Source organism: Panthera tigris, chromosome B2 (genome assembly GCF_018350195.1).
Source record: "Panthera tigris isolate Pti1 chromosome B2, P.tigris_Pti1_mat1.1, whole genome shotgun sequence".
Classification (NCBI taxonomy): domain Eukaryota; kingdom Metazoa; phylum Chordata; class Mammalia; order Carnivora; family Felidae; genus Panthera; species Panthera tigris.
In genome coordinates, this window is record NC_056664.1 from 110,698,231 (window position 1) to 110,715,474 (window position 17,244).

General features: G+C 40.0%; 1 protein-coding gene across 3 annotated transcripts in view; it reads left to right on the forward strand.

The window, feature by feature from the left end:
- The first annotated feature begins 9,881 nt into the window (after positions 1–9,881).
- Positions 9,882–17,244, forward strand: part of NKAIN2 (sodium/potassium transporting ATPase interacting 2) — a 986,091-nt gene continuing 978,728 nt past the window's right edge. For 2 of the 3 annotated variants that reach the window (XM_007078666.3, XM_042987109.1), the window contains exon 1: positions 9,883–9,942. In XM_007078666.3, coding sequence (XP_007078728.2) covers positions 9,889–9,942 — 54 coding nt within the window. In that variant the 5' untranslated portion in view covers positions 9,883–9,888. Of the gene's footprint in view, positions 9,943–17,244 lie in introns of all 3 variants that reach the window. The other variant, XM_042987110.1, reaches the window with a different exon arrangement.

Sequence of the window (17,244 nt, forward strand, 5' to 3'; positions counted from 1 at the left end):
AATGAAGTTATTGACGGACAAAAAAATGTGTGCCATGTTTTATTTAGAAAGGAAGCTTATGATACATTTGCATTTGAGTATGGTGATCCATATGTGACTATAACTGATAGGAAAAGTATGTTTTTTATTTTTAGGATTCAAATATCAAACTATTTGCCAAAGGATCAGTAGAACATTAAATCCACCAGAACCTACCTTGATGAAAGGCTGAAAAAATCAGAGAGAGAAAATAGGTTTGTTAAATACATTTGCTTAAAAATTGACTTCTAGATATGTTGGCCATAGCATACAACATGGAGCAATGATTTCTGGCTCTGGTTTTGGTGGCTTCCTATATCTACACTCCCTCCGTGCCAATCCATTTTACGTACAACTGCAAGGTGAGGGCATAGCTCTTGTCCTTTTTCTGCTCATGGTATCTCAAGGGGTCCTTATTCTTGCTCAAAGTCCAAACTCTTCAAACTGACATTCAGACCTGCTATCCCACCAGCATTGCCCAGGCTTCCTGTATTGCAGCTAAAATGACTTACTTGCTGATTCTGGATCTGAGATATTTCTTTTTTTTTTAATTAAAAAAAAATCTTAACATTTATTTATTTTTGAGACAGAGAGACAGAGCATGAACAGGGGAGGGTAAGAGAGGGAGAGGGAGACACAGAATCTGAAACAGGCTCCAGGCTCTGAGCTGTCAGCACAGAGCCCAACGCGGGGCTTGAACTCATGAACCACGAGATCATGACCTGAGCTGAAGTTGGACGCTTAGCCGACTGAGCCACCCAGGCACCCCTGGATCTGTGATATTTCTACCTCCAAGCCTTGACCCAGCTTAAATACTCTGTTCCTGATTCATCCAGGGGACAATAACTTCTCTTTGTCAGAACTACCATGGCCCTCAGCCCTCACCTCTACTGATTTATAATTCTGAATAATTTCTCTTCTTAGAATCTCCCCCCGCTTCGTAATGTTAGCCCCTGAGGGCAATGTATGTGTTTCACTCAACTTGCAGCTGTTAGCAGGTATCACAGTTTTGCTCCCTTTCTGCTGGTTGCTCCTCCCCTGCACCCGACTCTATTAGCATCTCCTCTTAGAAGAATGAAGATATCATTCAGAGGAGGGGCCTGAAAAGGCAGGAAGAAGAGAAGACAAGTCACCACTTTCAGCCACTGGAGGACTGGTAGAAAGTAGGGTAAGCGACAGAACTAGGAGAAGCAGACAAAGGGACAAGGGTTTTGTGGTCCTTTTCCCATCTACTCTGGTTGAGGTGAAATTCCTCAATGGTGGATATAGGTTGAGGGCAAAGTCTAAGGAAGAATTGTTTTTGCCATGTTCTCCACTCTGACAACCCCAGCAGAGGGTGGCAGCAGCAGAGTAAAATTGGCAAGGTGATGTGGTTGGACAGAGTGACTGCCTGGATACAGTTCTCTAGTGTCCCATGGACTCCTAAGTCATATGGACAGTGTCCAGAAATTCCCTGGTCCCACAGAGGATTCTTGAGTCACGCTGGCAGTGCTGACTGGAGACATACAATGATGACATTGTGACACACAGAGAGTTGGTTGCTGGGCTGAACAGTATATGGCTAATGAGAATTTTATTGTGATTCAAAGTTAGTGCTTATGTGGTTTTGCCAGAGAGGCATATGTGAAATAAAAATACTTCACGAAGTGGGTGGGTATTTGCCATGTCCCTTCTTCAAGATCAACCATCCCCAGAAGGTATCAAAGGAACAACAATGTTTACCACGAAATACCTGGGCAAAGCCTCCTGGAAGCTTGTCAGAATCACTACCAGGATGGGCAACAGAACCTGAACAGACCTATAAGAAGTCATGGTTCTATATATACTACAGTTCACAGCAAAAGAAGGCAAACACAAAATGCCTTCATCTTTTATCCACCTCAGTATCCCGCTAAAGAATTCATTATTTCCCTCTCAAAAAGGGAAAACAAACATTTGATTAGAATATCATATTTGTATTACTGAACATCTTAACTATAAAAAAGATACAACTGTGTTTAGGGATTTATTTTTCTTCCCTCCAGAAGCTCAAAACATACCACTGTGTAAGGATTTTGAATTAATCCTATTATAAGTAAGTACACTACATCTACTTTCCTAACATTTCTCTTTGTCATTTTCTAATATTCTATTAAATTGGTATTTATTAGGGTTGTAGAAGGATAAACTGGGGAAAGCACAGCAAATAAAGAAATTTTACAGTAACTACATTATCTGTAAAGATACTTTCAAACTGTGTAATAAATCTTAATTACATGGAAAAAAAAAGTAGAGTACATATTACTATTGCTTTACAAAAAACTAATCATTTGTTTAGTCCCATTCTATTGAATGGTTTAAATACTCTATTCCTCATTTCATAATTGTAGGAAATGAGTCCCAACTTTTAACTTGCCCTTGAGAAAGTGAAGTCATGTGAATGGAGAGAACATACTCCCTTTACTTGTCTTGCCCACAGCATATGAAACCTAAAGTCAAATCATTATTAATTAACTTTCATTCCTGAATTCAGAGAAACACTTTCTTTTATATTTAATTAGCTGGTTTCTCTGATATATTAGTAGAAAGGTAACTTTTTTTATTGTGATACAAGAGTATTCATGTCTAAATTTTAATTTTTTACTTGTTTTAATGTTCAGGAAACTCTAAGTTCCCTTTAATTATCATTCCCTTTAATTATTCAATGACTAAAAGAAAGGTTTGAAAACATGGTAATAGGTGGTGATCTAGGTCTCGCCCCTTTAAGTAGGGCAGGCTTGCAACCTCCTTGTGACTACTAGCATAGGGGGAAGGTAGAGCTGGATGACTTTTGAGGCTGGTAATAAAAGGCAGTCCAGATTATTCCTTGTTGGCTAGAACATTGAAGGCTCTGCAGTCAAGTGAAGTCTAGCTACTCTGAAGCAGCCATGCTGGGAGGAGGCCAAGCTTCCAGTGCAGGCCACACTTCTGCTCTGATCTGCTCTAACGTCCTGGGCCTCAAGCCCTTCCAACCCATTTGCCAGGGAATGAATCTTTAGCGGAGCCCTGCCCCAGCCATAAATCCACCTCCAGCCTTCGGGTTTTCCCAGCTGGAAGCCCCAGACACTGTACAACAGACAAAATTTCCCCCTCTGTGCCTTGTCTGAATTCCTGACCCACAGAATCCACAAGCATAATAAAATTATTGTTTAAAGCCATTATATTTGGAGTGGATTGTTACAGCAGCAATTAGAAAACTAAGCTTATCTTTACACTTATTTTCTGATTCTTCATGTTAAAAAAAGTTCAGCACAAATGAGAGGAAAATCAAAAGATGAAAATATGGCTTTTCTAATCTTAAAAAAATTTGTTTTTATTTTTGAGAGAGAGAGAGACAGAGCGCAAACAGGGGAGGAACAGAGAGAGAGGGAGACACAGAAGCTGAAGGAGGCTGTGTGTCAGCACAGAGCCAGAGGCAGGGCTTGAACCCATGAAGCCATGAACCGTGAGTTCATGACCTGAGCTGAAGTCAGCGGCTTAACAGACTGAGCCACCCAGGAGCCCCTTGGCTTTTCTAATTTTGACAAATGTTTCTATTTCAAAAATTGCATGCCTTTGTATGAGATAATTTATTAAAATTATATTACAATTGAGAGTCTACATTTGTAACATAATTGTATTAATATACTTTAAAATATCTCGTAATAAATACGATTGAAATGTTAAAAATAATTAAGTTAATGCATGCAAATTATCACCAGCAAATAGGTATTGAGATCCTAGCTTATTCATGGCAATTTACTGGATATTATAAGTAAAATTTACATAAATTATAGATCAAAATAATTTAATTTAGAAGTCTATAACCCAAATGGTATTTAACACAAACAACAAAAAAAGAGTGGTTAGGCATTAAGCATAACTACACCTCAGGTTCTTATGCTGGCATAATCTGTCATGTTGGCTTATCAAAATCTTTTCAATGCTTTCTCTGAAGGCCAGCATTTTGGTTAAATAGATACAAGGACTTTTATTGCTAAGGTCCCATAGTATAGAATCTGTCATTGGATAATCATTAGAAATGAAATTGAGGGTACCTGAGTGGCTTAGTCAGTTAAACATCTGACTTGATTTTGGCTCAGGTTGTGAGATCAAGCCTTGCATGGGGCTCTAAACTGGCAGCATGGAGCCTCCTTAAGATTCTCTCTTCTCTCTCACAAAATAAATAAATGAACATTAAAAAAAAAAAGAATTGAAATTGAACTTGCTAGAGAAATCATCACAGAAAAGTGAGAGTCAATGTGATATATTTGTGGGTCACAATTCATCTTAGCACACTTACTAGGTATTTAAGAAATGGGCATTATTTAAAAAATATAAATTACAATTGAAAAGTTTTTTTTTAAGAATGATAATAGCCGTGAGATACCTGGGTGGTTCAGTCAGTTAAGCATCTGACTCTTGATCTCAGCTTAGGTCTTGATCTCAGAGTCACGAGTTCAAGCCTTCCATGGGGCTACATGCTGAGTGTGGAGACTACTTAAAAAAAAAAAAAAAGAATGATAATATCCATTATGGATAATGGCATAGAGAAAATGGCAAGCACATTTCCTACAGTTATGAATTGATAGAACTCCTGAAAGGAAATTTGGTATTATTTTTCAAAGGCATATTTTTGCTGATCCAAATATAACTTCTAGAAATTTATCTTAAGGAAGTAATCATAACATAAGCAAAAACATAGCTATAAATTTAAATATTATAAAATAATATTGAAACATGGGAGGCAAACTATCTTGGTTTTTACTGCTGTTATAACAAATCACTCCAAATTTGGTGGCTTAAAATAGCACATATTAATTATCTTATAGTTCTGCAAATCAGAAGTCTGCCAAGAATCTCAGTTGGCTAAAACCAAGCTAGGGGCACGAATGCGTTCCTCCTGGAGGTTGTAGGAGACAACCCATATCCTTACCCTTCCTAGCTTCTAGAAGACACCTACATTCCTTGATTCTTGCCCCATTTCATCCATTTACAGATTCAACAATGGTGGGTTGAACTTCTCACCTTGTATTTCCCTGACCTTCTTCTTCCACCTCTTCCATTAACATGTTTCCCTCCACCCTACCAGGTGGCAAAAGTTCTCTTTTTAAGGGCTCAAGGGATTAGATTGGATCCACCTGAATAATCCAGGCTACTCTCCCCATTTCAGTTCTTAATTTGTGTTCAAAGCCTCTTTTGGCACGTGAAGTAACATATTCACAGGTTCCTGGGATTATGGTGTCAACATATTTGGGGGGGGGCATTATTCTGCCCACCACAAAACCTGTATGTCTAAGAAAATAATTAACTAAATAATAATCATTAAATAAATATTCCAACTAAATAATTGTAATACTTGCTTGCATTGCAATGAATGTTATATAGTCATTAAAGCTATGTTGTATGCAGCATAATAACTAACAATCTTAATACGTTACGTATGTGCCAGGCCCTGTTTTGAAAACTTTTCATATATTGATATTTACATAATCCTCTCAACAATCCAATGATATATGCGTATTATTACTCCCCCTACCAGTCACCCCTTAGAGATAAGGAAACTAAAGCATAGAAAGCTAAGCGTTTTGCCTAAGGTTACATGGTTGGTAAATGGCCGAGCTTGGAATATGAAGTTGAATTGCCTGCAGAATCCATGAGCTTAATAGTTTAAGTTAATGAATTGGAGTTACTATTAAGTGCGAAGAAAAAGCAGATTAAAATATATTGTGTATGATATAATCCCATTTTTACAAAAAATGGTTTGTGCAAAAATGGCAGATTATCTCTGGGCAGAAGTATTATGGTGATTATTTTCTTTTTGAATTGTATTTTGAAAATACTATACTTTTTCAAATGCAAAAAAAATCCAAGTTTGTATAAAATAGTCAATGAATCAATTTTATTTGTTTGTGATCGTAAAGATAATTGCTGTCTTTATAGTTTTAAACTATAATGGATGGAGTAGAACTCACAGTGAAACTGCTCAGTTGTGTTACAAAGCCAGGGGGTAAGCCTTGTTCTTGTTCAAGTGATTGGGTGTTGAGCAGACAGCAAGTGACTTAGTGATAGTGTACCTATTGGATTCCATGAACTGTTCTGAGAGATAAATGAGATAATACATGTCAAATAACCTTGAAAGTTACTTTAAAGCAGAATTCCAAGGTCAACCAGATGAAGATGTGTAATATGTAACATTCTCCCCACAGAAACAAGATACTTAACAAAAGTTGTATCACCAGACTAGTTGAGGAAAGCCTCATATAGCTGAACAGTGTGTGACTATTTCCAAATGAAAGTGCAATTGACATTCCAATTTGAGACATCTCTCTCCTTCATGCACTTTAATAGGACAGTTGGGATTCTCTTTGTAGTCTGTTCCCTTAAGGCTCCATGGAAATGGAACAGAAAGGGCATAGCCACCTTAAGGAATGGAACTATATCCCCATCTACAGCACCTTTTCGTAAGTCAGGCTTCAGCTATACTGTATATACATGATGCAATATGAACTTAATTTAGAGATAAAAAAAATATGATCTCAATAAAGATGGGAAAAGAGATAAAATGTGTGTGACCATTCTTCTAAATGTTTTAAGTCATCATTTCTGTATGGAATTCCAAAATAATGGCAAAGAAGTATAGTAAAATATCAACAAAGTATAGCACAGTGGTTTGGAAAGTGAATTTTGATGTCCCACAGACATACCTTCACACTCTAATTCTGCCACCAGGAACATGTGCACCTGAGATCAAGATACTTCATTTCTCTAGACCTTTCTTTGTGTGTCTTTAAATTGACCTTCACACTAGCTCATGGGTCTCTTGTGAGTAATAAGTGAGATGGTGCAAGTGTAGCATGTAAAATAGGTGCACACAGTAAATGCTCAATACTATTCATGTACCTGGTTCAGTCTTCTGATAATAATGTACCCATGATGCCAGATCAGGAATATAAGCCCTTGAAGATTGCATTATGTTGGGTTTCTCAAGATGCAGCACTGACACAAGGATTTGAGTGATTTATTTTGGAAGTGACCCCAAGAAGCACTGGTAGAGGGGAAGGGAAATAAGGCAGGAAGGGAAGGAAGTTAATTCAGGGTGCATGAATGGACCAATATGGTCAACCATGGACATTATGGGCTCAATCCTGGTGGGGAAGTTAATGATGTAGGCTAGAGTATGTCTCAGAATTTCCCATCTCTGGGTTGAGAAGTTGGAATATTGATCCACTAATTCCCATCCATTATTGGGCAAGAGTTGTTCTCACAGCTCTAACTTCACTCTGGAGTCCAGAACTTCCTGTGGCTACAAAGAGCCTGTAGACAGATCGTCCCAAGTGCTTGCAGAAAGAAGGTGGGCATGTATTGAAAGGCAAGTATCCAGGGACTATGGACAGGGCACTTAGAGTCAGCAAGATAGCATTACGCTTTCCTTTAACCTATACAGTCTAAAGGCCACTCAGGCTGTTGGTGGTTTGGTTGCAAACCATTGCAGGATTATTGCTGGATCCACATGCACTGTTGCTATTATGAATTTAAAAAGGTAATACAATGCTTTCCACAATACGGCAGGAGCTTCTTCAATATTCAGCATCCACTTAACAGCCTTATTTTTGTTTGGCAGTAAAAAGTACCTGCATGCCAAGCAGCCATGACAGCTAACATGTATAAAGATGGAATAGCAATAACTAAAAGAAACATTTGTACCAGATACCTCTGGCTTCAGTTTTAGCAGGGGTTGTGGAGCAGCTATTACCTACCAGACCCCTGCAGTGGGTAACAGAATATACTGGGTTCTCTAAATTCCCTTAAACATTGAAAGACACTTGTCAGAGAAACACCCATTTACAAATGGGGTGATTCAAAGCAGGCGTTTTCATTACAGTAATAAAATATCTGCATTCCCCAAAATTTAACAAATCAAATCCCTTTTTGGCTCTCTACGACTGACATTTCTGAAAATTCAGTAGCAGGCTTCTGGAGACTAGGGTCCCTATGCCCTATTCAATTTCTTTATATTTAGTCGTTCTGGTATGTCATAATATTTACTCAAAGGAAGCAATCATTTGGAATCCTTATTTGTGGTTCCCAGCATAACACTATCCTACACAAATGGCATTTCATCAGAAGGGCCAAATCCCATTTGCTATGGAAAGCTCTTTGCCTGACGTGGTGGTTTCATCTGTCTTTATCCTACGGGATGTAGGACATGCTTGCTCTTTGGTTTCCTATTCTCTTTCCTCATCAGTCTCAGCTCTTCATTCTAGTGACTCACTTCCCCAGCGGATCTCAACACTACACCTTCACCTCCAGGAAAAGTCAGTAATACCTTCACAAAGCTGCCAGGGGGTTAAAAAGGAAACTTGACTCTTGGATTCTGAACACCCAAGCCCCGGGGGCCGCCACCTGGGCCAACTTGCTTCGCTCTTCTGATTTCCACCCGCAGGTGGCAGCAGCGGGCTCCGAAGCAGGTCTCTGCAGGTTTCCGAAGCCTCTGCCCAGCTTTTGGCCGGCGCTCCAGAGCTGGGTCTGGAGCATCCCCACCTTCAGGAATCCATACCCAGCTGGGACGGTCCTTAAAGCTGTAGTCATTGACCGCTAAAATGGTCTCTTATTCTTTAATTTCTTGAGTGCAAACAGTTTAAAGCAACAACGCAACTCATTGAGTCCCTACTGTCTCCGGTTCTCAAATTCCCCACCAACTCCAGCAGCAACCCGGTCCCTTTTCCCAAGCTGGGTCGGCGCTCCACGCTCCGGCCCTTGCAGATCCTCCGGAGCCGCGTGCCGGGCGGCTGGCAGTGCGTCTGCGGCCGCAGCGCGCCTTCTCCTCCCCTCCTCCTCCTCCTCCTCCGCCTCGCGGGCTTTGCAACCGGTCAGGATGCCGTGGCTGCACCCCTGTTTCATCACCCCACCCCCCTTCCCTAACCCTCTTCTTCGTCCCTTCTCCCCAAACACACACAGGCGCTCGCTCATAGTGCTTCAGGCTCGGCTGCGGGACCAGGACCCACGCAAGCCCAGAAAGCCACGGACATGCCGCCCGGACTCTTCGCCCCGCGGTCCCCAGCGCCGCCGCCGCCGCTTCTGCGCCGCTTCTTCCCACCTAGACAACAGCCCCTCAAGAGGCAGCCCCGGCGGGGCTGCGAGAAGTTTACGTCTCTGGCAGGGGAGGCGGGGAGCAGTTGAAGGATCTGTTGTAGGAGGATTAGCACATTGGGGCGAGGGGAGGGGCAGCGCCGCAGCTGGACGCGGCGCGGACCCGGCAGCACTGCGTGCGGCAGCCACCGCCGCCGCCGCCGCCCGGGACCGCGGAGCCCGGACGCCCCCGCCCGGCCCGCGCCCCGCCCCCGCCCGCTTGGCCCCGCAGCGCCCGGCACAGAGGAGCCGCGGGCGGCGCAGGGAGGCGGGCAGCGCCCCGCGCGCGCTTCTTCCGCCCCCGAAGCCGGCGCGCGGAGAGCGCAGGGCGAGCGCGCGTCGGGCGGCGGCCGCGCTGGGGGGCGTGGGGCGAGCCGGCGCGAGGAGCGGCGGGGGCGAAACTTCGCGGCCAGATGCCTGACGGCGCGGCGGCGCTGCGAGGCTGCCGCTGCTGCCCCTGCGGGCCCCGGGCGCGTCTCCGCGGGCGGCGTTGCCCGCGGCGCGGCGTGTGCACCGAGCGAGTGAAGGTATGTTTGGCGGGCGCGGCTGGAGCTGCTGCCGCCGCCGCCGCGCCAGCAGGTCCTAATGCCTGTCACTTCCCAGGACACTGGCAGCAGCAGCCCGGAGCCCCCGAGCCCTCGGCAGGTTTGCCTGTCCTTCCCCGCGATCTGATTGGATAAAGTGGGGGCTCGACGGTGGCCGACGTGGGACAGTCTGGCTGTGGCAGGGGTCTCGGAAACCATGGGTTATTGCAGTGGCAGGTGCACGCTTATCTTTATCTGTGGCATGCAACTGGTAAGTGACACTTGGGTCCTCTTATTCTGTAATGCGCCTTTGAGATACTGGGCTGGGGAGTGCGGTAATGGGTCTGCCATTGATTAGAATGGAAGGAAAGATAAAAGAGAGAAGGTGACAGATAGATTGCCTATGTTTAAAATGATTTCAGGGAGAGGCACTGTGGGGTACAGGGGAGGTGAGCCTTTCCACCCTCACCTATTTCTGTCCCTCTGGAGACAGTTTGGTAGGTGCGGGTTAAACTTGTCTTTAATTTCTTTAAGCAAAGCAAGATGTATCTCTTGTTCCTTTATGCTTTGCATTCCTGTTACTGTAACAACGTGGTTGTCACATATAATTTACTATACAGGTGTTAAAACAGAGAGATATGGAATTTTCGACTTTTCTTCTATATACTATTTTTTTTTTGCAGTATCTTTGTTTCTTTACTGACGTGTGTTATTTTTCAAGGAATATATTGTCTTGTAAGTATAATGCTCTAACAGACCACTATGTAGGGCAGGTGGTATCCTTACACCAGTCTGATCTAGAAGCCACATTGAGTTCTAAAAGTATGTAGATTGAAGAGAAATACTTAAATGAACTCAGTAACACCACTGCCATAAACTGAACCAGTAGTCTTTAAATCGCAATTATTAAAAGCAATTCTAAGGAAAATTATTCAATCTCACATTATGTATGTAATTGCTCCTGAAATAGAGATATTGTCTGATCCTATAGGATGGAGAATTATATATGCTTTTTGAAGAATGTTGTATGTTTGCAAAGAGGCAAGAAGCCAGTAATGGAAAACATCAAGTCTATGAATTTAAATTCTCTAAGGGCAATCAAAGGAGGGGCTGAGGATAGTTTAGAGGTGAAAAATCTACCACTGTAAGTGGTTAATTTGAAGTGGGAGTACTTGCTCACTCCTGCTATCAAACAGCTTTCCTTGGAAAGTATAAATTAATCTGAATAGCCACCCACATTTCCAACAATTGTTTCATAAAGGCTGAAAGGACTACAAGATTGAAGGAGATTTCTGAGAGCCCAATCAGTAAAGTGTTCAAAAGAGCAAGGATTTCCTATTGAAACTGATAGAAGAATTCCTTAAGTGGTCTTCATTGTTTATCAATTGTCTTGAAGCCCAAGAGTGTTTGTTTTGTTGTTGTTGTTGTTGTTGTTGTTGTTGTTGTGTTTACTATTTAGCTGAAGGAGTGCTTTTTGTTGCATATTGTCTTGGGGTGTTTTCCTTCCCCAGTAAAGTTATCTCAAGATATGTATTTTGATCTATGAATTTAAGGACTTGGTTTTAAGAAAAAGAAGGTGGAACTATAAATATAATTTTAAGAATATAATATTTTTTCCGTGATGTGTAAACCGGTTTATTTCTCTTTTCTATATATTAATTTAAGTTTTGCAATGAAGGATTTTTACTCTTAATGATAAAGCTAATCAGAACAATGAGTTTACTTTGTTAAACCACTGGTTAGGCCAACTATGCCAAATTGTATAAACGTTATCAAAACATTCCTGTGGTCATATATGATTCAGAAAAGAATACATTTGCTGATTCACTGTGTAAAAACATAAAACTGTGAGAACGAGTGCGTGGGTAAGAGTATTCTTTTGCTCTTTTCAATTTAAAAAAAATTAAATGTGATTTAATTTTTAATTGTGTAGCATAGTAGGGCTTTATTATGGCAATTGTAGGCATTAGATCCATGTGACATGTTGTGTGATGAATACAAACTTCTCAAGAACTTAACAATTTTAGAAACACATAGATACACGAAAAAGAAACCTAAAGGTACAAAATGGCACAATAAGGCTAAAGATTCTTGTGTGTGTGTGTGTGTGTGTGTGTGTGTGTTTATTTATGTGCGTGCAAATATGTGATGGTGTATTGGAGAAGTGCTACATCACTTATGAAACAAATTCTGAATCAAAGCTAAGTTTTGTAACAAAATAGAGGCAGTTGTAATATAAGGGTGTTCAGTCTAAGCAGGTATACATTTGAATCTTAAGGATGCTCTGTAAGAATCATGTGATTTTTCCCATTCAGACTTTAAGTGCCACCAGGCTAATATAATTAGCAGCCATGTTAATGCAGATGCAGAACAAAAAACAAAGGACAAAGAACATTCATTGCTTTGATAAGGTGAAATATCACATTTAAAAGACCTCAGAGATTCCTGGTGGTTGTTGCTTTGTAGAAATACAGTATTTAATTTTAAATAAAATAATTTCTTTGCAAATTAATAATTGCAAAGCACACACACGCTATAGGTGGATATATGTGTTTTCCTTTGCTCTTGATAGACCTTTAAAAACTTTTTGTATTATGTTTGAGTTATTATGAGTAGAAGTGGTTTTATAAGTAGCCGGGTTTCGGGAGTCAGTTATGACTCAGTACCATTGATTGATACAAAAGTTCACCTACTTTTGTTTACTTCCGAAGTGTTTAGTGTGCATCCCGGTAACATCTGGACATGTTTTTTGGTAGTTATACAGATAAATCTTAGATACATTAAAATTAATGAAAGCCAGAAATAGTCTAGGACAGAAACTTTATTAAATTTCCTTGTTAAGTAACTTTAAGTTTCTGGAAACATTTATTTCCAATTCTGTAAGTGGGGTATCTCTATTTTAAATAGACTTAAAGAAACATTTATGTCTACGTCAACTTGCAACTGACCTTTGTACAGGATGAGGTAGCTCGTAGGTATGGTGGAGGTGGGAAGCTCATTCATCAGGTTATTATCAGAGCAGACACAGTGTTTGATCTTTTAACAAGTGATGGGCAGAGACAAACTCTCCAGAGAAATTTCTCTATCAGGATTCTATCTTAGCTTTTAATTATAGTAAATGTGCATTTAGTTTAATATTTGTCAGACTACAAGTGTGGATAAACATACGTTCTTTTAAAAGTCAGGAAATCAGTTTATAAGACAAGAATTTAGAATTTCATGCCACGGAGATTCAATACAAAACTTCCATTTTATGAAAAAATATCTACCTCTATGTATCATAAATTAAAATCTTTGAGATGTATGGTAATTCCAACTTCAGATTTTAGGGTGATTGGGATGAAAAAGGGGGTGATTTCTGGAAACAGATTTGTTCATGTGTACAGTTCAAAGTTTAAGCTCTTAATCTCAAGAAGGTAATTTTCTTTTTATCATTGCTGTCCTTAATGCTCAGAAACTGAAGATTTCAGATAGTAACAAACTCATCACTGCATTTGCTGTGTTGGATATAGTGGCACAGGACAAGAACAGTCAAACTTCTTATTTACAACTCAGCAGCTGGTGAAAAAGTTTCAGCTGTTTTTTTTTTTTCTTTTCTTTCTTTTTGTTCTTAAGTGTTTGGCTGAATCAAAGAGGACTTTATCTAAATGTTGCAAAAATTCCTCAGATAATCCTCAGTGAAGACCACTTAGTTGTTATAATATCGAAGAACATAACTTATTTCAGTTTCAAAAGACAGCTTTGTTTTCAGGGAAGAAAATTAAAACTCGTCCACGTTTTTGTACACCAGATTCCTCTGTGGCACAAAGTGTATGTGCCATAAACTGCTAAAAGTACACATTTCTGTTTAGCAGATTAACCCTTGAAGGTGCCATCCTTGCCGTGTGCTTTATGAAGTATTGCTAACTTGGAGCAGGTGCACCTAAGAATTGTGTTAGTATACGTGCGTGCAGCTGTGTGAAGAAGCACATTGGAAACTTAAGAATGATCTTTAGTTTTACCGAACAGTGACTTGATACTGAGCAGTTACTAAGCATTTTTAGAAGTACACATTTATCAGAAAAGGAAGCCCTGAATGCATACATGGACTAAATAAAAACAATCTTATTATAATTATGGAATACTTTGGTGCTGTCAGTTCTGACTTTGTGCTGTGTTCATAGTTACATGGACCTTCGTTACTTTTTAAAAAACAAAGCGTGATGTGAAGTGACTTGAAAATTGCTGGTAGAGTCTTAGGATTTACCTCGGATACTTTTGACATGTTTGGAAATTCCTCAGAAATGTAGATCTGTACCTGCCGCAAACCTTCCCTAGTGAGATAATTTAAAATTTTAGATTTATGAATCTACATATGCCATTGCTAATAAAATCTTGTGAACATTAAATCTTGTGGACTAACGATTTCCATATAATGCTTCAGAAACTTATGATGTAAAAATATGCTAAGAATTTGCTAAGTTATAAAATAACTTTCTTCTTTCCATATGTTTTCTACTTTTGCATCCCAGCATTGTCTTGTGTGTATGTGTGTGTATTTTTTTTTTAGATCTGTTCTTTCATTCTGATTCAGTACTACTCTACTCTAATGTTTACCAAGAAAGATATAGACACTCCTTCCAGTGTCCAGCTCTCTTTCTTGGTTCACAGACCAAGTGGCAGTTCCTTTTTTTCATATACCCAAAGTTTCAAAGAGCCAATCTGTACAGAGCTGTTCCCCTGCTTTCTCAAATAAAGGCTTGGATGGGCAGCATCCCCTGTGCAGAATGCCAGAGTCATCCCTGGCATGAAGCCCATAAGTGGGCAGTGGCCCAGAAATGTGAATAGGCATTACTACCTCCTTTTCCCTCTGATCCTGCTTTATTTGGGGGGCAGATTCTCTACTTGCCCAATCAAGAATTTTGGAATGGCAGCCAGGGACTCCTTGAAATAGGAGGTCTTTATTTCTTGTTCTGTTTCCTTTTCATGCATGTGTGTGCTTAACAAAAATGAAATCCGAGACAGAAACACATTTTAACCCTTCTAGATTTATACCGGAAATAAAAATATTAGAATTATGACCTCAGTTGCATTCAGTATTTGTATATATTCTACTAATGGCCAAAATTTCAAAGGATATACTTCAGTTGTGTTATTTGGTAGAATTTCAAGCAGCTCAGTGTAATTTTTCCAAAAATAGTTTTTGAAACTAATATTGCTAATAATGGAAAATTTTCTATTTCCAGGACTTATAACACTCAAATGTCATACATCAAATACATACACAAGAAGTATTTCTGTTCTATTTTTTCATCTATGTAGTGAACTCTTCCAATTTTGGCCCCCTCTCCTCCCAGAGAACTGGGTTATTGTTTATTTTCAATATAATGAAATACATAGTCCATCGAGATAAAATGTATCTAAGGTTCCCTTTCCCCTGTAACAACAGTAGAAACAAATGTTATATTAACACTTAATTTCTACATATAGAATGGAACTAAGTGTGTGAAACTTTTGTTCCTAACGATTCCAAGAAATTGAAGGATATTTAAAAACTATGAAGAAATAAGATAAAATTATATTGTTTTCTTTCTCTGGGTTAAGGTAGCAATGTAATTTTAATCTGGATTTTTTAAAACTATTTCAGGTATATTTAGATTGGAAAGTTCATCACTATTTAAAGGAGTTACTTGCTTCATCTTCCTGAAAGCAGTGTTTTTCATTTGTGCTTAAACTCTAACCCAGGCACTGGGTCTAACAAATAGAAACGTTGGTGACATTAAGTCTGGTGGAAGCTGTAGACTTTTTTTTTTCATTCAACCTGGGATGGAATAAAGTGACTTATGCTAATAATTTTCACCTTTTAAGTTAATTCTGGATCACATGCTAACTTTGATCTTTGTAGAAACTCTTTTTGAAAAGTTACGACAAACTGACTTTTTTGTGTACTTTGAAAAAAAAGTTTGTGCTTTGTGTTATGCTTTAAAAATCTATCTTTGTAAAATACTTAAACAATAATGAAAACTGTTAGCATGTATTCGAAGCTTGTTTTGGGCTAAATGCTAAATGAGTATTTTTTTTTGTTTCCCCCCACTGATTCCTTTCCAATAATTCTACAGCATAGGTAATAGACACTAATATCCTCACTTTACAAGGGAGAAAATGGAGATTCAGAAAGTTTTAAGTGACTTTTCTTAACTCACTCTCTTAGCAAGTGATAGAGTTTGTACTCAAACCCAGGTCTGTCCCACCTAAAGCCAGACTGAGCTTCAGGAAATCCCTTCCACCTTCCAGGTAACATGAAAGGATACAGCTGTCCTAGCTTCCATTTCTTTTACTAACAAAGGCAGCATCTACCTACTAATTCCTGTTGAGCCAGTAATCAACAGAAGCCTAAGCAGGCTCCTGGAGGGCTGTTGGTACCAGGCTTCTGTCCAGGCCTGACAGGCCCAGGTAGACTTGGGGTTTCACAACTAGGAGTTGCTGGTGCCTGGAGTAGGGAATAAAAGGAGGCACCAGCCCCTCACAGTTAGCTTTGCTTGCTGTTCACACTAGATTTCAAGTGTGCCCAAACAGTGCAAGACATACTTATGGTTCTGCCCTAGAAACGTGAGCCCTCATGATGAGGTTGTGTTTCTGTCATTTTTCAAGGGGCAGGGGGTTGGGGTGGGGGGAGAGTTACAGCTACTGTGTATTTCAGGCCAATTATTGAGAAATAAGCACAAAGTATGAGCTGGAAACTTTGATATGAATGTTTAAAAAAAGATTCTATGGGAAATTCTTGTTCCTTTTGAAACCAATTTCTGATGAATTGCTAATGCAGAGTAATGTTATGTACCTGTTGTTGTTGTTGCTGTTTTTTAAAACATGCCCCACATCCTAAATGCATCCAGACTACTGATTGGTGAGAATATAGTTACAATTAATTGTTGTGGGAAATAACCTGGAGTAATAGGTTGTTTGAGATAAGAGCACTTGTCTGTCTTGATGGTGCATCAGAATCACCTGCAGGGCTTTTTTTCCAAATCAATGGGGCCCACCCCAGGACTTCTGGTTCAGTAGGTCTTTGGGAGGTCCTAGACCTGGAATTTCCATTTCTGAGGAGTTCCCAGGTGACAGTGACACTGCTGGTGAGGGACCAAACTTGGAGAACTACTGACATAAAACACAGGTCTTCACTTAGGGTGTTACATGAATACATGAACCTGTTTCTGAAAATTTTCAACCCAACTAGATAATTAGCTCATTCTTCCTTTGGCCTGTTATTACGTGAACAAAAAATTCTTCAGGACCAAGTGTGTCTATTTCTGACTTCTAGCTTGGTCCTATTCAGAAGTTTAAATAAGGGAAATAAATGGAAGATCTTTTCGCAGCATTTGTGTCTTTGTAGTGAATAGAGATCATGAAAAATCTGAAAGGGATTCAGTGCCTCTAGCCTATACGCTGTATGCCTGTCACGCTGGAGCAGATTTGGTTCCTTCAGTGGCCTCTCTCTGCTAACCTACCCCTTCAGTCTGAATTTCTGGAATAGCTTCTCACTGTTGCCAAGCACAACCTTGGGGGAGAGAGAGAGAGGAAGGGGTGTGCTGGGAAA